At 37.5% G+C, this 23,308-nt stretch overlaps 1 protein-coding gene and 1 long non-coding RNA gene across 7 annotated transcripts in view; one reads left to right on the top strand and one right to left on the bottom strand.

Moving 5' to 3' along the window:
• The window catches only part of ZNF521 (zinc finger protein 521), a 293,245-nt gene that overhangs the window by 244,571 nt on the left and 25,366 nt on the right, over positions 1-23,308 (top strand). For all 6 annotated transcript variants that reach the window (XM_016933478.4, XM_016933474.3, XM_016933475.3 and 3 more), the window contains 2 exons: positions 18,554-18,685; positions 21,054-21,169. In XM_016933478.4, coding sequence (XP_016788967.3) covers positions 18,554-18,685; positions 21,054-21,169 — 248 coding nt within the window. The remainder of the gene's footprint in view (positions 1-18,553; positions 18,686-21,053; positions 21,170-23,308) is intronic.
• On the bottom strand, positions 20,783-23,282 carry LOC129137821 (uncharacterized). The gene is made up of 3 exons (XR_008540614.1): positions 23,194-23,282; positions 21,456-21,558; positions 20,783-20,997 (listed from the first exon to the last, which is right to left on the bottom strand). It is a non-coding gene; the product is annotated as an uncharacterized LOC129137821 (long non-coding RNA).

The raw sequence follows: 23,308 nt of genomic DNA, 5'->3' as shown, positions 1-23,308 counted from the left end.
CTTTGACGACATGTTGAATTATTTGAGGATACAAAGAAGAATCAACCATGTGCTTCTACCTCGTTCATGGGTGGACTTGAAATCCCTTATAACCCTGCGGCTTCACCAAAGCTGTCTCTTCCCTCCCTCTCTCATTCTCTCCCTCTTTTTCTTTCTTTCTTTCTTTCTTTTTTTTTTTTTTTTTTTTTTTTGGTCTCCTTCCTTCCATTCATTCAGTCAACAACAACAAAAACCATATAAAACAAAAACCCACACTTTTGGGATTTTGGATCAGGCAGGATGCAAGGGGGCAGGCAGGACCCAAGGCGCAGGCCCACCTGTTCTAACCTCCTCAGTCCCGCTGATAGCATTCTGCTGAGCGGACTCGGTGTTTCAGCCCTTATAGCCATTGCCTCAATTTTACCTCCCAGATCCTGCAAGACCCACCACTGCTTTGGGGCAGCTGACGGAACTGACTGTAGATGGGAAACCCACTTTGATAAAACTCTGCTGTCTCCTGTCTTTCTCCTGTCTAAACACACTCCTGGAAGCAGGGTCCCTTTCTGCCCCACAGCCTATGGCTTCTTCTCCCTTTTCTTCCTTCTCTGTTTTTCCTATATGGAGGAGAAGAGGAAGAATATAGAAGAAGAAAATCAATATAAGAATTATAAAGATTAAAAACACTTGGTATAGTTCAAACTAAATACAAAACAGCTTTGGCACAGCAGAAGAAATAGTCAACAGGATAAACAGACAATCTTCAGAATGGGAGAAAATGTTTGCAAATTGTGCCACCAACAAAGGACTGATACCCAGATTCTACAATGATCTCAAACAGCACAACAAGAAAAAAACAAACAATTCCATTAAAAAGTGGGCAAAGGACATGAGCAGACATTCCTCAAAAGAAGACATACAAGTGGCCAGGAAGCATGCAAAAATGCTCAACATCACTAATCATCAGAGAAATGCAAACTAAAACCACAGTGAGGTATCATCTTACACCAGTCAGAACGGCTATTATTAAAAAGTCAAAAAGCAACATATGTTGTCAAGGATGCAGAGAAAAGGGAACACTTATATACTGTTGGTGAGAATGTAAATTAGTACAACCTCTATGAAAAACAGTTGGGAGATTTCTCAAATAATTAAAAATAAAACTACCATTCCACCCAGCAATCCCACTACTGGGCTTCTACCCAAAGGAGAAGAAATCATATAAAAAGACACCTGCATACCTGTGTTATTGCAGCACTAGTCACAGTGGCAAAGCAATGGAATCAACCTAAATGCCCATCAATGGATGATTGGATAAAGAAAATGAAGTACATTTATACCATGGAATACTATGCAGCTATAAAAAAGAATGAAGTCATGTCCTTTGCAGCAACATGGATAGAGCTGGAGACCATTATCCTAAGTGAACTAACTCAGAAAATCAAATTACCACATATTCTCACTTATAAGTGGGAACTAAACAATGGATACACATGGACATAAAGATGGAAATAATAGAAACTGGGAACTCCAAAGTAGGGGAGGGTTGGGGGCGTGAGGGTTAAAAAAATACCTATTGAGTACAGTGTTCACTATTTGGGTGATGGGTACACTGAACGTCCAGATCTCACCATTATGCAATATATTCATGTAACAAACCTGCACATGTACCCTCTGAATCTAAAATTTAAAAATTAAATTAAAATCAAATAAATTAATTTTTAAAATCTAGCCAGGTGCAGTGGCTCACACCTGTAATCCCAGCACTTTGGGAGGCTGAGGTGGGTGGATCACTTGAGGTCAGGAGTTTGAGACCATCCTGGCCACTATGGCAAAACCCCATCTCTACTAAAAATATAAAAATCAGCTGGGCATGGTGACACACGCCTGTAGTCCCAGCTACTCAGGAGGCTGAGGCAGGAGAATCACTTGAACCAGGGAGGCGGAGATGGCAGTGAGCCAAGATCGAGCCACTGCACTCCAACCTGGGCAACAGAGTGAGACTCTGTCTCAGAAAAAGAAATATCAAATTTCTAACCATAGCTCTATTGTATTTGGTAACTGCAAATTCCCCCTGCTTATTTTTTTCATAGTTTGCAGCTATGGGAAACAGGTTTTAAAATGGAATAAGAACTATGAATTCCAATATCTATTATTACTAAAATTGCCAAAATGATAAAGCACTAAAATGGTAATTGTAAAAGCAGTAAAAAGATAAGACAAAAACATGAAAAAAAAGAAAAACTTATACCATATATGTTACATCTTCAAAGTTGTTTGTGTAACCCCAAAAACAACTTTTAAAATTATATATCTCCTCGCATGCTTTTAATTTGGCACCTATAAAAATTTTTAAATCATAAATTAAGTCATTGAAAAGATGCAACTTTCAGTGCACTGTATATTGCATATACTTTAAGTATATTTTTATCATTAACATTTATCTCATTCAATTGGATGAGATACTTGCCATGTAATTTAAAGGACAAAGCCAGTCTTCACTGTCAAAGTCATAAGCCAAAACAAACTTACACTTAATGTCAGAAAAAGTCTGACTTTGACTTGAAAATGAAAGTGTTAATATGCATTCCTGTGACAATAATCTCACTTCTAAATTCTAGCTCTAAGAGAGATGGAGAAGGCACAAGCCTTGTGAGTCTCCCACCTGGATGAAAAAGGCACTGCCCTCTTTAGCATGTTGTACCATGACAAATTTTGCTTTCACCCTTGCGGATCTATTCCACAGCAGGTATCCAGTTTTTGAATTCCCCAGAATATTTTTGCAGCCCAGGACAAAACATGAGTAAGATTGAGAAAGGGCAGGAGGTACTCCCACATTTTGTACAATAGGACAAGGTTAAGTATAAGGAGAGGCGAGATAGGGGAACCAGCAGACCACAGGCTGCTTGCAGGCAGATCAGTTTTAGGAAAGAGTCCATGTGGAGTTTTAACACTGAAAATCAGTTCCCTCTGAATTATTACCGCAGTCTGCATACTTCTTTGAAAGCCTCTATGTACACTCAGGTTGTGCATTCACAGTTTAGTGGTACACATAGCTGCCTTCCATGTATACCCAGCTTGAAGACTCTTGGAGTATTCTAAATATTATTTAAAAACTCAAAGAAAATATTTACAAGGATGAATATGATAACTTCCATTTCTGATTATATAAATGAGTAGATATTCAGAGAAAGTCTTCCAGTATAGATCTAAAAATTATGCATCAAAACTGTTTAATCTTTTAAAATAACTGGCTGAAGTGTTGGGAAAAAAGAGTAAGATCTGTATCCTAGATAATAAGAAAGTAAAAATGCTGAGTGTTAAAAGATATTTCAACAAAGGAACAAACATTTGTTTCATTCTTAATAACAAGAATAACTCACATTTACTGAGCAGTTACCATAGGCCAAGTATTATGCTAGATACTTGATATATATTATTTTGATTGAGTCTCACTTCTACAGTCCCATGACATAGGTACTTGATATTCCCATTTAATAGATGATTTGATGAAGGCAAGGATAAATAACCTATGTGAAATGGCTCAGCTTGTTAGTGGCAGGGTTGGGCATCCCACCCGCTAAGTGATCCCAAAGCCTTTGTTTTTTGAACCTCTCCACCATGTCGCATGGGAAGAAAGGCTTTGGGGATGATGCCTGTGCTGATTTCTATAAATACTGTCTCTTCTGTACACTATAGTGTAAGTTACTTTACATCTGTAGTAGAGGTCCGTGTTTGCTAACATACCAGGCCTAGTACATGCCTTGTATACCAAGAATTTCCCTCCCACTGTGGAAGCAACTTTTATGACAGTAGAAAAGATGACAGATTATAAAACTGGACTCAGTAGTAATGATCTGCTTACTAACCAAGCTCAAACCCTATGTTAAAATAAGAGGATTTTAAAATATATATATTTTAAAAGATGTAGTGGGTGACTATCCAGTATCTGAGCATTCATCAGAAATTAATATTTAAGCAACACACAAGCAGGCTTAATTGCATTCATGACCTGCTTTCTTATATATTGGGGAGGGTGGAGATGAAAATGGAGAACACACAGTAGAAGCATTTTACTGCCAGAGTAGAACTTTACAATCGCACCAGGGGACCTTTTGGTAATGTTTGTAATGTGCTGCTATTGTGATTTAGGAAAGAAAAATGCTACTGCTGGGCTTTATTTTCAACGGATTTTTTTTTTAAACATCAATTAATGCAATCAAATGTAGTACAGGGAAATCTAACTTTTTATTTACATTTCTAGGGGCCGGGAGGGTTTGTTTGTTTTTGTTAACCCCAATCATTTGAGCTGTACAGTATATGGTTTTCCTGGTATTTTCCAAATCAACTCAGTAAGTGATATTTAGCAGTATATGTGAAACTCTCCACATGAGGAAGAGAAAACAACCTTGCAACGGGTACCATTTGTTGGGAAACAAATGATTCTGCCTTGTTTCACACAGTTTGAAAATAATGACATTTTGGATTTTCAAACAGTTTGTTAATAAAATGAATCATATCAGTTTTCTCACCCATAAGAGCAAAATTGAAATAGGTTATTTCTTCATGAATTAGTCAGATTTTTTAATGCCAAGTTTTAAATTAAATCTTGATAAATTCAGAAACAACAACAACAACAACAACAACAAAACGAATACCACATTTTTGGCCTTAATGAAACCTTAAAAGGGCCCTAAAATAAACCATCAAAATAACCAGAAAGGCCCAAGCTGAAAGTATATTTTTCTAATTTTCTCTTTATTGCTGTTCACTGCCTTAACTAAACATACGTTATCAACACAAGTAGATGGATGATCTCCTATCCTCCTGGGCATAGGGACCCAGTAAACTAAGCATCATACACGATTTAACTAAAAATTTGCTCTGATATTGAAATTTAGTTGTTTTCTTTTCTTTAATCTGGAATCTAAATCCATATTTGAGCCAGGCTCTCAGTAACTACCCATATCACTTCAAGCAAATCAGTAAAGCTCTTCCTAGGACTTGAGTTACCTGGAGAAATTTGTGTTATTGAGCAGATTAATTGAGAATGGATGTATATAAACCCACACCCACACATTTTGAAAATTGTAAAGGGCTATATAAATACAGTAGCTATTATATTTATAATCATCCTCAGAGATAAGGGGAGGAGAATGTACCATTGTCATAATCTTAGCAACAATAAGAGTCTCATTTTTATGGGGCCTTCGACATGCCCATGAGTTTGACTTGTGTGGACACTTCCTTCAACATCTTGTGCTTAAAAGTCAAGTTGGCCTAAGCACAAAGTCTGATATTTTGCAGAAGATGAGATCATATTTAGACCTACTCGGGTGAATTAAGGCCATAGTGATTACTTTGATTTGGAATTTCCCTGCTGTTATCAGTTTAAGATAGAATTTCTAATATTCATGTCAAAAGAGAGATGCCTAGATTCTAGGTCCTGTGTGTCACTGGTTGCATTCTTCCCCTTCCTCTCGATGTTCCCTTTGGAGACGTGTCTAGCTGAATTGTGAGTATCTGGTAGAGGAAGAAGAAGATTCAGACTGAACTACATGAGCCAGAATGCCAGTCTGTCTCTTCATCAATCCCATGCTGTCCTATTGAGAGAGCAATAGTTATGTCTAATTCTTTGAGAATTATTTTATTTTTAATTCTTTAAAATAGCCCAGGGCAAAATTTAATTAAGAAAACGTCTCTTCCCGTCCCAGAGAAAAAAAATTATTTTGCCTGGGCATTTTTCTCTAAATATAAGTATCTATGCATGCTGAATTATTGCAATTGGCTGAAAAGATGCTGAAATTATGTATTCACTTTTTTATTTTCTGCACATTCATACAATGCTAATCTCTATTTACCCACTCTTGTTTTAATTTCTGAACTGTCTTTTCTCCTGTATTCTGAGATGAGAACTTTTGTTACTGGTTCAGATCAGACCCTACATCTCCTGTTTTACGCAACAATTACAGTTCCACAAAATTATGTAAAAGTATTCGCTTTTCTCCAGATGGTCAAATTTAAAAATCCTCATGCTAATCTTTGTCTTTAAGGAACCAAACATTGCTACTGCTTTCCAGAAGCAAAGAAAGGGCAAGAGGCCAGGTCACCCCCATAGGTCACTTTCTGTCCTGGACTTTTATGATTTCTTTACCAAGAATGAAACCAATAAGTGAGCTAAATATGACTTGCTTTCAGAAAGGAAATAAACTTTACAGTCCTTGGCATCAGACTTCTACTTAGATTGTTTAAGACAGCATTGGAATTCTGTGCTTATTGTATGTATCACATATCATGCAAGGCAAAACAGAGCCTTTAAATATATAAAATGTTTTAAGGCCATTGACAGATATTTTAGTGAGATTATGTCAGTAGATTTCCTTTTGTGTTAGGAGAGTCATTATCAGCCTTTATATTGACATAGTGTACACTTTTTAAATTTTTTAAGTGGATCTTGAATGAGCTGGTTCAGGTTTTAGAAAAATTGTCATAAAGATAGGGGATTAAAAATTTATTGTGCCCCAAACATATTTATAATTTGGCATTATAGACTTAGAAATATTTAATAGCTTTACAGAAGGTAATATAAGGAATTATCATCTGAGAAAGAGCGCTCCATAACTATTATGTCTCATTCTTTATTTAACAGATAGACTTATTAACTAATCCATGGTTTTTGTTGGGCCCTTTTTCATAGTCTTTAGCTTTGGTTTTTGACATAGCAAAAATACCCAGAGACATCTACTTCTTCATCACACTTCATAACTAAGTAGAAATGAGAAAGAAATCTTTCTTACCACCAGTCTTTTGTCTTTCCTTCCTCCCTTCCTCCCTCCCTTCCTTATTTCCTCCTTCCCTCCCTCCCTCCCTTCCTTCCTTCCTCTCACCCTTCTTTCTTCCCTCCCTTACTCCTTCTCTCTTCCCATCACAGAGGATAACAACTCTCTCACTTAGATAGCTCTTGATTGACAGAAAACAGCAGAAGGAACTAGAAATGAGTATGATTCATTGATATGCCAGTAACATCTTGGCTTCAGCATACAGTGTCTAGATGTGCTAGTGTATCCAGAATGGTGCCCAAGAGAGAAAAGTAGGTTAGGAACATATTGAGCTGACCTATTTTCCATACATAAGTATGGGGTTATGTTTCTAGTAAGCCACACACTTTGGGTTATGCATGCAGTCTCGGTTTCTTCCCAAACACTCAATTTAACACCATATCGGGGAATGATCCAGGTACTTGAAGAAGTACAGTTAGCTATAGGCAGAATAGAATTAAGAAATCAGTGTTTGTTTTTGAGTAATTATAACTCCATAAAGGAGCACTCAAGCCCAGCCTCCACAGGGTTTTGGGTAACAGTTTAAGCAAATCATTGGGTTATTGTCATCCAGAGCATCAGCATTCAGCCACTCCATCACAGGTTGTATAATCGGGAAGATTTCCTTCAGACTGACAGCTCAGACCCAAGTGCTTTACCTAGCCCCTCTAGGAGCACCATCTAGGAAGATAAAATTCCCCATGTCTAGAGATATCTCCATCTCTAGATATGGGAAATTTAACTTCCTATAACCAAATTTTCCAGCCTTCCAACAGGTGCATCACATCAACTTAGGCTTCCCTTCCCTAAAAGGAGAAGAAAAGCTTTCAAGGGGTGAGAGAGACTTTAACAGTAGCTGCTTAAGACATAGGGGGATGAGGTGGATTTGAATAAATTCAGGCCTTGATTTGTCAGGGAGCAAAGGCGTCACCAGGTTGGCATGGAAATAGAAATAGCTCCTTGCACATCAATAAGAGATCTAGAAAACAGTAACTGCTGTTTTGTTTCCTTGACAACTTACATTGTACTAAGGGAGGAAATAACTTCTTTTTTAAGTGAAGGTTGGTGGGACAGTATAATCTTGGATTCGGGAAGCCTGAATTCTGGTGCTGGCCATGACCATAAGGCTTTTCTGTCATGGGTGTGTTGGTTAATATCTATAGTCTCAGGCCATGCATGGCAGCACACACCTGTAGTCCTGGCTATTCAAGAAGGATTGCCTGAGCCGAGGAGCTTGAGGCTGCAGGGAGCTATGAGCACATATACCGTACTCTAGCCTGGGCAACAGAGCAAAGACCCCTTTACTCTAAAAAATAAAAATAAAAATTATATATATATATAGTCTCAATTTTCTCATCTTTTAAAAAAGTCCTTAGTTAGAGCATCTCCAAGCTCCTTCTAAATTTTATCCAGTGCTCCAGTGTTCAGCCAAATGTACCATGTTGACTCTTTCCCTTTTTTCCTCCACTCTCCTCGTTGCTTGCTTCTCCTCAATTTTACATGAAAATCTTTGAAAATACTTAAGCCAAAAAATGCAGTTTTGTGAGGTATTTATTAGAATGTCTTTTAATTTAAAAAATTATCTTTTAATTAAAAAAAAATGCCAAATAGTAGCCAGCCAATTCTTGTGTGCCTTCCCAGTCATGTGTCCCATATTACATTTCAGATTTCTCTGAGCATTAGGAGTGTTATTTGTTTTTGGAGGGATGTTAATTGCTTTATAGTAGTTTTAGGCCATCGTCTATTTTTCTTCAAACATAAAAGCTTTATCCAAAATATAGTCTGGAAGAAGACACTACATGGATTCATGTGCTGTACATTTATTTTTCTTTTAAGTGTATCATTGCTGTATTTTCCTTTGCTAATATATTTTGACACCTTATAGTTGTAACCTGCTGTTCTCTTTAATTGCTTATTGTTATTAATTATATAGTGGTAACGTAGTTGGCTGCTTGAGCCACTTGGCTGTAAAGAAATTCATTTATCATTATTGCTGTTGGAGCTACAGAAAATTGCCAGCATTCTATCCAGAGATGAATGTTGTTGAGTTCACATCCAGTAAAATTTTGAACATGGGTCAAATCTGTAAGTGTTTTCTCCCTGCTGCTTCCCTTTGCTTCTGCTAGTCTGTGCTTTGAGTACCTACATTTTCTTTCATCTTTTGTTTCAGTCCTTGATTTGCTGCCCTTTCAGTGAAGTTTACATATTGTTCTCAGCACTCCATTCAGTGGCCTGTCCAAAGAATACCTTTTCTTTTCTCCTCATATTCCTGACTATAAATTTTCCTTCCTAGAATTTATTTATAGTAAGATTCCTGCCTTTACAACTTTGTTACATGCACATTTCATTTTAAATCATTAATGCTGACTGGACATTGCCTTAAGCCATGGCTTTCTGTGAAAGAGGTCATCATGCCCTTAAAAACATCTACAAACCCCTTCTCCTCATTCTGTAAATGATCAGCTGTACAGCTGTCCGTTGGGATATGCAGGGGATTGATTCTAGGACCCCCACATATACCCACATCCATGCATGCACAAGTCCCGCAGTATATGTGGAACCCCTATATGCAGGTTTCACATCCCGTGAGTACTATATTTTCAGTCCACATTTGGTTGAAAAAAATCTGCAGGTAAGTGGACCCACACAGTTCTAACCATGTTGTTCTAGGACCAACTGTATTTAGATTCCTAAATTGGAAAACTGCCAGCATACTGAATGACTGAATGAAAGAATGAATGATGTACACATGCAAACATGGGGGCGTTTATTTACACACATCCAGCTATTTACTGATATCTGTAGTTTCTTTAAAATCTGGGTTTAATTTAGAATACATGACCCCACAGCTGCATGTGCCACAGAACAGCCAGGCCAGAATGCTCCTCTGCCTTCTGGCAGCATGACATTAAATTCACACTAGTTAAGCCAACTTAAATTGAGCCTCCTTGAACCTTCCTAAATAAAACTAGTGGCCTTAATTACAATCAGGCAATTTAAAGGTTATGGAGCTCTAACTAGTACTGCAGTATATCACTTTAATAATGCACAGGCAAATTTCTCTAAGGGGTGGCATCGTTTGATTAGAAGAATTCAAGTTTCACAGCACATTTCCAATAAACTGTTTTTAGAAATCTTATTGCGTTTATTGTGCCATTACCTTTTTTTTTTAATTCTTCAAGGCCAAGTTTCTAAGGTCACACCAATAGAACAATAAAAATGTGACTCATTTGCAAATAGCATGCAGTATTGTGATTTTTGCATTGCTGCTTAATGGTTTTCTTACCATTGCCACAAAGTGAAAGGAGCAGGATTGAGCCCCTTGGAAATTAGAGAGATTTTGGCCCCCTTAACACCCCCATGTGCCATTGCAGATATGACGTGTGCTTTCGTGGTGAACTGTGATTCTATTAATAAACAGAATCAGAAGGAGAGAAGATGTCATCTTTGCAATAAGTAATCAATAATATAGTTTCTTAGAAAGATAATTAGCTTTGAAAATGCTTGACTTAGTTTCTCATCTAAACCTGTGAGCACTTAAAACCCATGGTTGTCAAGGACCATAACATTTGCAGAAGCTGTTGAACCTCACTCAATTTCTTGTGTTTGTTTGATTTGCTTTTGTTGTTTAAAAAATCATCAGCAGTAGCAAGCCGTGCTTTCTAGCAAGGATAAACAGCTTTTCAGTGTTTGGAGACTTTCTCCTTCAGATAACTAGTGGCTTTATGCCAAGAAGAAGAAGATTAAAAAAAAAAAAGAAAGAAAGAAAAAAAGAAAAGGCCCTGACCCTTGCCATAAACTCAGCACAGCAACAGGAAAACATGCCTGATGAGTGCCGTGTCCAGCACATGGCTTGTGTTGCGGGCCCCCCGCTGTGTGGAATTAATATTGACTCTTGCACTGTCTCAGTTCTCAAAGATGTTTTCCCAATAGATTTAACTTTAAAGCAGGTTACATTTAGTTTATGCTGCATGAACTATCCTCTTTCGATCTTACCAATTTGTGGGGGTTTTGTACAGTACTCAAAGGTAAATATACCTGTACTTCCACTACTGCCGGAAGTCCCAGATGTAAGGGCATTAATAGAAGGTATTTGATATCAAACAAGAGAAATTTTAAACAAAGAGTATAATAAATGCATACATCTGATTTAACCAATTAGTTAAAAGAATGGAGCTTTGTAACATGAGAATACAGACAATTAATAAAAATTGTTTATTGGTCATGGATGTACGGTATAGAGACTTCTCTATGACTTGGGACAAATAAAAGGTAATTATCCCTTCTTTGATATGGCACTTTTTGGTATTTCAGATATAAGATACATAATAATATTTTTCTTCTGGAAATAAGGGATCAGTTTTGGCTTATCAGTTTCTTGCCAGGGATAAGTTGGCAAATTAGACAGCTACTTTGTTAATGCTTTATTTGCCAGAGTATTTTCATCTTATTTTGGGAAATAAAGAAGCCAAGCACTGTAAGGTGGATTTTGCCAGTCCGCTATGTTATATGCACAGGGTTTAATGCACAAGGGAACGGAGCGAAATTTTGAAACCCAACTGACAAATAGTAGATATTGTTTTACCATCAGTCTTGGCATTTTATTCTGATGAAATTAAATATAGGGTTTGCTAAGTAGTTATTTCCCATGAATTCAATAAATATTTATTGAGTTCCAGCTATGAGCCATGTACTGTTCTAGGTACTTCGTGTACATCAATGAGCAAAACAGACAAATACCCTTGCCCTCCTGGAACTTGCACTGTAGCAAGAATAGGTGAATAACCCCAAACTGAGTTCTCAACACTCTTACGGCATTGAGATGGTCAGGGCTGCCACACACCACTCTTTGTAGGCAAGGCAAAAACTGAAATGCGTTGCTGAATTGGAAACACTGCTGTCTTCAATCATTCCATTCATCTAGTCTGTTATGTGAAATGGAAACAAATGTTTTATACTTGTATTTGCGTGCCCACAAACTTTCTTTCAAGTCAGAGAACAGAACAGCACTAAAGATTAGGTGACAAAAATTTTTTGAAAGAAAAAATGTACTCTCCTGTATTCAAGTGGGTATAAATGAGGGGGAGAATTGACTGTTCAAGTAAACTGGATCCTTTTCAGTGCAACACAGTGGCACTGTGTTAACAACATCCAAGTTGTTTAAAAGCAACTCCAATATCTAATCAAACCTGGACGACATACATCAGACTTAGTTGGTCTCAGTCCTCACTCCCGTCCTTATCCCTGCCCTTGCCTTTTCCAGAATATTTACTAAGAAATATCCACTACTTTCTTCTTTTCTTGGCTAACAATTTTTTTCTTGGGATGGGGAGAGGAAGAATCAAAGTGATTTTATCAGTGCCCTTCCAAAACTGGTGTTTGCAGTTTTTTTTTAATAAAAAAAAAAAATGAGGGCAAAGTTTTACCTTTGAAGCTATTTGTAGACACCATGTTTTCTCTGAGACTTCAACCATGGGGTCCATGTTTAGATTCAGAATGTGAAGAAGAAAAGAAGGAACTAGAGGAGCTAATGTACTGGCCAGGTTTGAAAAACATTGTAGTCTGTGTGCTTATCCCCATTCCCTACTTGTGCCAAAATACCACTGCTGAGTCCCCTCAGTTGAAGGAAAGCCACCTTTTTGGTGGGCTGTTTGTTTTACTGTTTATTGTTTGAACAACATTCCAATGTTTTCTCCTACATGAGAATATTCTAATAAGTACTTCACACAACCTATAATAATAGCCAAGGAATTGGACGATATTGCATCTCAGAGCATCTAAAATCCCACTGCCTGCCTCTCCTCTCCCTACCCACCTGGACCTCCTGCTAGTTTCCAAGCTGCTGATGTTTATGGGGCTCTAGGCAGCCCCTGGGCTCTTTAAAATCTGCTGGGTACCATGCAGCCTACCCCAGTTGAATCATTTCCTGCTCCAGCCCTGCTGATAATGAGAAGTTCAAGGCAGGAAATAACAGTGGCAATATCAGTGGCTTTGCTTATAAAGTCCAAAAGCATTGTAGCCTTTAGACCATTGGCTAAAAACAGCCAGTAACTAAGTTAAGGTAAGCTTGCACCTGTAGATCTCCTGGAAATGAGATTCTGACTGAGGCACACAGGATGTGTATCCTGCGGCTCTTGAGATACCTAAGGGTTAGGCACTTTGTGCACACAGTCAGGGTCCAGGAACCTGGAGCTCATTTCCTCATGTCCCAGTGTCCTTTTCCTCTTATTGTAAGAGTCTCATGCCTGTGTCTTCTGTTCCTCTCTCATGTGGCATAGAAATACTGACAGTGCCAGACACTCCCATATTGCCAGTGACAAAACTCCTAGAAGGTGCTAGCGTCGGTCTTCAGGCTGCATTCATTTTCATGGCAACTTGTTCAAAAAAAATAAGGGCAGAACTTTTTAACTGGTATGAGAAAAAACGTTCACACAATATGCAATTCTCTCAAATTCTGCCTTACTTTGGGGGCTTAATGACTAATCTACCGGCAGAGTTTGAAGCCTAAGTCATATTCTCCATTGCCAAATTAGCACCACAGTGTGTTTATGTTACAGTCATGAAATATGTGCTGTATATAATACAACAAATTATCGTGGCTGAGTGCTATGGCCCTGGAAAGAATGTGATGGCTGTGTGCATGGCAAATTACACTGCAGTCTGCCTATTTTTCTACTCCTGGTTTCTAGGGCGAGCCAATGTAGCCGAGGGGTGAGTTTTGTCATGTATGGCTTTTCTTTGTTACTCCTCGGACCCCTAGCTTATAAATGTGTGCTTGGAAATTAACTCAAGGAAGAGGAGAAGCAAAGTAAAGGGTGGGGGGTTGGGAATTGGGTTAGGGCATAGTTTTCTTAGATTTAAAAATATATATGAGGATATAGTGGTAACACACATTCGAACTGGATAAGTTACAACTGTAGGGCATTTGATTCCTCTGTTTGGATTCTGAGGGCAGAGTTTACTCCCACTCAGATCAGAGCTTTTAAGTATGGCCCCGGCCACATGGTGATATAGCAGGAGGGGTTTCTATCTGTGGACTTTAGCCTATAGATTTATGCAGTGGAAGAGGCTGGAGGACCCTTCTGGCCAGTCTTGAGGGTAAAAGGGAGAAGGAGTTCTACTTATAAACTGTTACAAATTGGCCCTCAGTAATGGCTGTAGCGTTGATCAGACGATATAAGGGGGCCCCCAGTGATTCCTGGGATAACAGCAGCATGTAAGTCAGCCACTGAACATTTGCTTGTAGCCACTCTAGATTTTTGTTTTTATTGAAGGAAAAGGAGTATAAACATGGGACACACAGTCTGGAGGCTGCTTAAAGGGTTTCTCTTGTTTAAAGCTTATATTGAAATGTCAGTGTCTTGTGTTAAACTAACAATTGCCACCTTGGAGCTCATAATTTAAACCTGTGCTTGAGCATCCAAATGGTAACTAATATTTCTCCTGTTATAAAACAGGCTAATAAATAGTTATGTAGGTCCAGGTTTTATAAATTGGAGGTATAGAAGTTGTCATTCATCTTTGAACTGGCTTTAGACAAGCAGATGGTTTTCTTAGAGCACAAAATTTTGTAAGTGATTATCACGTTTCCAACTAAGTCAGTGAGGTTGTAGTCCAATTATGTATGCAGACGCTTTCCTTTGAAACATTTAATATTGGAGTAAATATTTACATTAGCATCAGTCTCTTTTATGTAGACTTGATTCCTGTTTACATTTATGTTCACAGTTAAATGAAGATTAACAAATGGAAATAATTATTTTAGATGAAATTTCTATACATGTGAAATGATTTCTTAATTATACTCAAAGCAGCTTTGGTCATGCCTTTCCAGTGGGTGAACAAGACAGGAAGTTGCTGGCTTCCAGCATGTTCTCAATGGTAAAGGCCCCACTCTGACACTGGACCCCCATTGCTAGGCACATATACCTCCCTCAGTATCCAACAGAGAGGGGTATTCTGTGTGTTCTGGAAAGATACAGGCTCATACAGAAAGCTCCATGTTTGTTCATATAGCTAAATTGCATTCTGATAGTTCTTTCTCCCTTTCCTTGTGCTAATTTTTGTTTTTGTACATACGTGGCTAGAATACTTTTAAGTTTAATTGGGCAAAACTGGAGTTTTTCTATACTTCATAATATTGCTCATTTCTTATCTAATTTTTTAGCTAGCAAAATTTCAGTGTTGTAATCAGTCTTCATTAATAGGATTTAGAAAAGGTAGGTTTTTCCCTCTCTCTTTTAATTTCAAAGTACCCTACAAGGCAAATTGTGCTCATTGTAGAAAATCTGGAGAATATAGATAAGCAAAAAGGAGAAGAAAAATCTAGAAGTTTCGTTCGAAGATCCCATCTATAATTCTTAATTAAAAAATTGGGCTGTACTAGCCTATTATATCCTTAATGGAATATTGTAATGGTTATTAAATCAATTGACTCTGAATCTCTTTTTAATAAATGAGTCAGGCTGTATTATCCAATTACTGTCAGCTGCTACCTTTCCAGAGAGCAGAAATGGTTATTTTGATTGAATTTTTTAAGCTTTTTGGCACCTTTAGGAAGAGGAGGAGGAAAGACACAATTCAGGTTATGCTTTGTGGGCAAAATCCTGAATAGAGGTGCTGATAGTATCCCATCAAGAACATTGGCTTTAAAATAAAACAGCAGTTACATTTACTGTTCTTTACTACCTTATACCAGATAGGGGGAAGAAAGGAGAGTTTTGAAAAGAGATGGGGTTTAACTCAGCCAGATCCCCCCCACCCAATTCTAAGGGTTTTCAAGAATTCTTTGAAAAGTCAGACATGGCTCTCAGCCATAGAAAGGTAAATATGGAATTAGAAGAGAAGAGTTAAAGACTCTGAATAAGGATAAACTTTTGAAATTCTTATTATAAATAAGTTTCATTTTCTTTTACTACCTGTGCTGCCCTCAATTAAAAAAAATACAAAATGAATTATATTAACCAGTTGTTAGAATGTTTTGTGTTACTATCTCTCTTTCTCATTATACATTTGACCTTGAGGTAATAAGCAAGTGTGAAGATGGGGGAAGGGAGTAGGGAAATGAACAAAGGTGAGAGAAAAGGAGGGACTCTAAATGTCCACCTAAGAGCTTATTGGCTTTTGCTCATCTTATAATGTGCTGTGTAACAATTCATATATATTTTCTCTCCTATGGAAATAACTAGGAGATCAGTAACTAGGAAAGACCTCACAGTGTAACTTAAAAATAAAAGGCAGGTAGAACTTCCAACTTTTTTTTAACATTACAACATGCTTTTAAGCTGTAAAAAGAGTTCTGAAAATGCTAGATGCGATTGTTATCATTGCTGTCACTTAGCGCTTTCACAAATAAAAGATAGATTATGTAGAAAATAAGTCTTCCCTAATAATGCATAAATACCTTTATGCCTGTGTGTCACCTTTTTATGAATTCACTTGACTGAATTTGGATTATTTAACATTTTGGGATGCAGCTTCTCTTTTCTTTGGGTAAGAAATACATAAAAATGAATGAGTACATTTTCCCTGCACTCATACACATATGTCTTATTTATTTTTCCTTCTCTTATTTTTCCAAACAAAATACTCATAGTCAAGAAAGATAATATTACATTACAGAACATCCTAACGTGCATAATTCACTTTATGCTCATGTGACAGTCAATTGTTATCCCCAGGAAAACCTGCCAGATCTATTACATCACACCTATTGCAAGTTTTAAAATTCTGGAACAAGTGTATATCAGTTCATATCCATGGGCCATCTCTTGGTTCTTGTGCAAAGCACACATAATTTTAAAAGGAGATGAAAACCCTTAGTAACCTTCTTACTATTCAAAATAAAGTTATGTAGCATTAAGGAAACAGAGAACTTTTAAAGTTAGCAGGTATTTCTGAAGATGCACTTGCCAATCCAATTTCTTACAATAAATAGTGTTTTTTATATTTCTTAATGTCTAAAATCTGGAAATTTTTTGGTGACTTCAGGATTTAAAAAAAAAGAAACAGATGAAAAAACCCTTGATCTTATATAATCCCTAAAGCTTTTTGTATAACCCCTTGTCATGTCAGTATGCACAATTAAACTCCCTCTTACATAATTATAATCAAGGAATTTACTGTGCCACCCAGATACAGAGTAGGTTTTTATCTCTTGTGAAATGTAGACAGTACTGGGTGGCTTAATTAGTGCTTTGCTTCTCTTTTTACAAATTCCAATCCTCTGCTTCTAAAGACTCATACTTGTATGGGAAGAAAGATTAGGAATACAAATAGAGTGATTTTACTCACAGTTAGCTAATAATTACTCACTTTGTAATTGGGACGTGGTATTACCAGTAATATCAGCTGGCAAAGGACTTACACATGCATGTTGTCTTTGAATGAAAGAAAATAACTGCAGTGTAGACTTGTTACCCTTGTAGTGTGACGGTGTCTTTCATTCCCTAGACCTAGAATGTCTTAGTAGCATTTTTTAATCATTGCTAATAGGAGAATATCAAAGTGTAATGTGATAACAAGCCAGGTTAAAGTGCAGCCGCTACCCTTTAGTAAGTAGTCTTGGAAGTAGTGGGTGTGTGCCCCACCATATCTATTAAGATATGGCCCCTGAGGCCAGAGTGCCCAGGTTTGAATCTAGACTGCCTGCGTTCAAGTTCTGGCTCTTCCAATTATGAGTCCTTGTGACTCAGAGCAAAGTTACTTCAACTCTCTGCGCCTCATTTTTCTCATCTGTAAAATGAGACTAATAGTAGTTTTTCTTATAGGGTTTTAGTGCAATTAAATGAATTTGTGTCTCTGAGCAGTTCTGAAACACAGCAAACAGTAAATCAGTGTTAGCTAGGCTGCTAGCTCTAGTGCCCCTGGTTTTTTATACCTTACAATTGCACAATGAAATAAGTTAGGATAATCCTTACATTTTCAACTTAAATTTTAAATTTTAATTTTAAATGTTTAAAATCCATAAATGTTTAAAATAACAGTGTCTATGTATAACACAAACTCTCCACTTTATATAGCAATGTTATGACATCAAAATATTTTTCTGCCCCCTCGTTCTTAAGATATCCAAGAAAAATTCAGGGCTAGTCAAGTGAGCCTGGAGGTCACAAAAGTGCTTTGGAGAAACAGAAGCAGAGTCTGGTTCTGGGGGTAAAATTGAAACTGTCTTCCAGAGTTAAGGGAGAGATGAACTAGGAAGAATATGGGAGACTGGAGGTGGGAAGCAGAGAAGAGGGCATTTGTAAGAGACTGTCCTATTAATGATACTTCAAAATTGCCAGAAATTCTTGGAAATAGAAAAAGATAGTTTGTATCAACTGAATACCACTGAAGACCTATGGTTAGAAATAGACACTTCCAGGACCTTCTAGATAAGCCAGAGGAGAATCACTGAGGAAGAAGCTGTCCACACTTTTTTATTTTAGGGCTTTGGAAATACCCCAGAAAATCATGGTAATTAGAGAAAAGGAAATGCCTCATTATTGATATACCAATTATATTTTAAAAGTGTAATAAAATGCATTAGCCTTAAGATAAAATCTGACTTCTGATTATCTTTGGATTTTAAATTCCAGAACTGTTTTAAATTGATATAAACTCATGAATAATGTGAAATAACCAGAAACCATATATAATACTACATATGTATATTAGGTGATGGAAATAGTTTAATATATGCAATTAAAGATAACTCTCTAGTGTATTAAAGATATGACAGGTTTTCACCATTTCTCTTCATGTATTTTCCTTGACAGATGAAGGACTGAACCATGAATGCAAACTCTGCAGCCAGACCTTTGACTCTCCTGCCAAACTCCAGTGCCACCTGATAGAGCACAGCTTCGAAGGGATGGGAGGCACCTTCAAGTGTCCAGTCTGCTTTACAGGTGGGAAGATTATTTCAGGAAGACACAGGAGAGGCTGATGGCCACATCATGTCTTTCCTACCAAAGCATTACTTCCCACTGCTATGGCCTTTTACAGACATGACTTCAGTTCAATTTGGGGGGAAGATGTTTGATTTCTGCTTTATTAGCATTATTGATTGCAGCCTACTTAAAGGCTCACATGAGCAGGAAGGTTAACTGTCAGGATGAACAAAGGCATTTCAAGTTCTCTCAGAAGTTTGCACTTTTCCATTTGGAAAACTACATACATGTTGTGTTCACTTTTGTTTTTCTCTCGATGTTAAAGGTTACAAAGGGTAAGGCTGCCTGTATAGAGCTGCTTTTTAATCACAAGATGTTCAACTAAAAGTGCAGCCGTGTTGTCAGCACATGTCTGCTACTTAAACATGGAGAATTTCATAACATTCTCCACCAGAAATACAAAGACAGTATTAAAACTCACCCCAAATTCTCTGACATGGAAAACAGATTAGATGAGGCATTTATTGCCTATGAAATTGGATTTTTAGAGTAGAAGTTGATCTACATTTACACTTTTAAGAAGAAATTTTTTAACAGATATGATAGCATTACAGATTTTAGCAGAAAAAAAAGGAAATCTGAAACTCTCATTTGAAGCCCATGGAGGTTGAAATATGATCACACATATTTCTGATATTCCCCTAACAATGACAAAGTTATTTTGGAAAATCCTTTGTGATTATTTTGCATGTGTTTTGGACTCAGTAGTTAAGCCCCTCAAGCAATGCCTTTTTATTTGTTGGAGGAGGGAGAATATATCCTTCTCTCAAGGATGACTTCTTTGTTTGCAGAGCAAAATTCCAAGCATTGATTATTTACCTTCACTGAACTGAGCCTATAGATTTCTATTCTGTGATAAAGAGGGGCCATGTTCATTGCACAGCTAGCACAATTACTAACTGAGTACGTTGATGGCTCTGCCTTCAACAGTTGCCTGTTTGGCTCCTTCATTCAATAATTCCATCAGCCACTCTCCATCCTTCTTTTGGAACTCTTTTTATTCTTCCAGGTTTATACTTAAAAATATATACTGCTATGGTTTACCATCAGTAGTATATATCCTAAGATACAACGAGTCAAGAGTCTAGGTTCTTTATAAAAGCTCATAAGTCTTCATAAAGGAGGACTGGGTCATAGGTCACCTCACGATTAAGACCCCCTAATAAAATAGGTCTTTCATGTTGTAGCCAGAAGCCTCATAAAATGTACTGAGTTATATGCAGATTAGCTGCAAATCTGTGTAAAAACCTCATTTCTTCTTGTTGATACGGATAAAGAGACAAAAATGCATTAATCGTGCACAGTCTGCATTTTCTGTGCAGACAGACATGAATTGTTTTAGCGTATCTTGAAGTAATTTAGAAATAACATTTTTTTTTAAATGCTTCCAATATAAAGTGTGTTAGGTGGGAAAGGAAATCTGAGCAGTTTTTTAAGGTAATGAGAAATGTGATTAAAATGTATGACTCACAAGAACAATATTCTAATATTTTAGGTTGGCTGGCAATTAGAATAATTTTAATGATTAGAGTGGAGTCAAAGTCAAATGCCAACATCTTTAATAAATCCTTTCCCTGCCTATACAGATTAATATTGTAGATGCAAACTTTTTTAGGTCACAGTGCACCAGGCATCCATCAGAAGTCAGTTCTGCCAACCCAAACACTGCCTCTGGCATATACAATTTAATTATTAATAGCGTGTCTCCTAGGTAAACTGTTACACAGTCTTAGGGCCTTGTTTTGTAGTCATTAAAATTGAACATGTTTATATTATTGAAACCCTTGCATTCAGTGTGTAGGCTGAGTTGATCTTAAAGTATCCAAAGAGAATTTACCTGCCGTTCTGTTTCACATTTATAGACAGTGCCCCAGAGTAGCTGTGGGATATGATTTTTAGCATTAACACATTTAAATAGAGAACTGTTTGCTAGCTATAACTTTAGGCAAACACAATAAACAGGGTTTTGGCATCTATGATTTCTTAACCTGTGGGTTGCTGAGAAATAGGAGTCATTTCTGTTGAGACAGAGCTATGCATTTGACAGTTTTCGGCTTTATTTTTTAAAGATTTATAGGGAGCAGGGCCTCCATAAACCTTTACTTTGGAGCTGTTTGGGTTGAATTAGGTGCTCCGTAGAGTGCATCTTAACAAAAGCCAGAGACCCAACCATGAGCAAATGTGACTCAGCTCTCCCCAGGTCTCAAGCAGTAAGTCACACCTGGGAGGCGTGCGGTCCGGCCTGCTGTCTGTTCATGCAGAGTCATCGACTGAGGGCATTTCGGAAACAAAATAACCCAAGTTCATCATTCTTTTATCATTTCAGTATTTGTTCAAGCAAACAAGTTGCAGCAGCATATTTTCTCTGCCCATGGACAAGAAGACAAGATCTATGACTGTACACAATGTCCACAGAAGTTTTTCTTCCAAACAGAGCTGCAGGTAATGTCCTCATGAGGAGGACTGGGATTGAACTCAGTTGCTATTCTTATAGGAAACAGGGGCATTTTAAATCTGGATTCTCAGTATCACTCACCCTGGGCCACCATGATGCTTTGTGTGTATTGGGGCAAAGGGAAAATTAGAGCCTGGATTAATAGACACCAAAGTAATTTTGCCTCTGGCTGCTGTCAATCATAAAAAGAACTAGAACAGACCTATAATTGGACCTTCTGACCTAGTGTGATAGACTTAGGGGTCAGGTTTATTGGACTGTGGGATCATTCACCTCGCTTGTCATGACTCATTCTCCCAAATCCTGTTTTATTCATGTTCTGTTCCCACTAGGCTCCAAGCTGGGTGGATGTCCAGGTTATTGTTGTCCTGAGGGGCTTAAAATTGGAAGGGAGAGGGGAAGAAAAGAAAGAAATCGTACTCTTGTCCAGTATGTATATCTTCCATTTAATGGAATAGAATAACTATTACTTAACCAAAGCCTTATAGTTGAAAATTTTGCACCCAAAGACATTGAATCTAGCCTTGAGTGGTCCACTTGATTAATGTGTGACTAACCTTGGACTGTAAGTCCTCTGAACCTCAGATATGAAGAAATAAACAAACATCACACTTACCGGGCTATTATACAGTGAAAATGAAATGATGGGTATGGATATAAGATATAAACATAGGAAGATTTGGTTATTCTTATTTTTCTTAGCTATAGACTGGTAGTTTAAAAAAAATGAGTCAGAGACCTAGATTCTATTCCAGAAGTATCATGTATTATAAAGGAAAATAACTTATTTTTTAATGTTACTTCACCTTGAAAATGGGTATAATGTCTTATCCTTATTTTTCTGATGAAATGATCTGAGAGTAACATGCTTTTTGTTCAATCTTGTTGGTTCCCATGGAGGAGAATAGAGTCGAACTGAAAATTATTCTGTTGGCCGGGCGCGGTGGCACACACCTGTAATCCCAGCACTGTGGGAGGCCAAGGCGGGAGGATCACGAGGTTAGGAGATCGATACCATCCTGGCTAACACAGTGAAACCCCATCTCTACTAAAAATACAAAAAAAAAATTAGCCGGGCGTGGTGGCAGGCACCTGTAGTCCCAGCTACTCGGGAGGCTGAGGCAGGAGAATGGCGTGAACCCAGGAGGCGGAGCTTGCAGTGAGCCGAGATCACACCACTGCACTCCAGCCTGGGCGACAGAGCGAGACTCTGTCTCAAAAAAAAAAAAAGAAAAGAAAATTATTCTGTTATTTTGAGTATTATTATTAACAACACAGGTATTTAGCCTAAAATGAGGGTTGCAGTTAATTTTCACAGTGAATCCCTGAACCAAATGAAAGAGCTGATCTGGTTGACCTGGGAGAGGCAAGACTGAGGGACTGGGAGCCCACCCACTCCTCAGTCTTCCATCCCACATAGGGTCCTGGGGCAACTTTGTGCTTCCTTGGGCTCTGATGGAACGAGAGTTATGAGAGTTATGTGTCAAAATAAGGAATTTGCAGTTTATCTTCTCAGTTATCATTCTAAAAGTGAACAAATAGTAAGTTAAGGAGATAAAATACAAAATATAAGAAAGAATGGGTGAGCCCATTTAGTTGTCATAATGTGTCAGTGGATCCAAATTAAAGTTACTATCTTACCTTGTATCGCTTCTAAAAATGCTCTTCTGTCACGTGTTCATGAATTGAGTATAGAAGATGGGCCAAGTTAGACTATTGTTTAAAAATACATCTTATTAAAATAATCTAAATTTCTGTTTGAAAAAATGATACATTTTTATTGCATAGGTATCAAAGCATAAGTCATTTTGGTTTTGTGAATCTATAAAGGATATGGCCAAAACACCTAGTGATACTGTTAATTAGTATGTAAACTGTGAGGCAGAATTAAGTAATCGTTTAAAATCAAAGCTGTAGAGTTTCTTTAGAGACTGATTCCTACCTAGTGTTCTTGAAAACAAAAATGTTTGCAACAAACTTCCACTTTTGTACTGTATTAGTAGATTCTTACCTGGCGGTACCATCAATGTGTTTCATTAGAAGAACTCAGCACTATGGCAGCGGTGGCCTCTGACCCATTGTAGAGCAGACAAAATTAAGCAATTAATCACATCCTTCAAGATTCC

The sequence above is a fragment of the Pan troglodytes genome, chromosome 17 (genome assembly GCF_028858775.2).
Source record: "Pan troglodytes isolate AG18354 chromosome 17, NHGRI_mPanTro3-v2.0_pri, whole genome shotgun sequence".
Taxonomy (NCBI): Eukaryota; Metazoa; Chordata; class Mammalia; order Primates; family Hominidae; genus Pan; species Pan troglodytes.
This window is presented reverse-complemented; position numbering and strand designations above follow the sequence as displayed.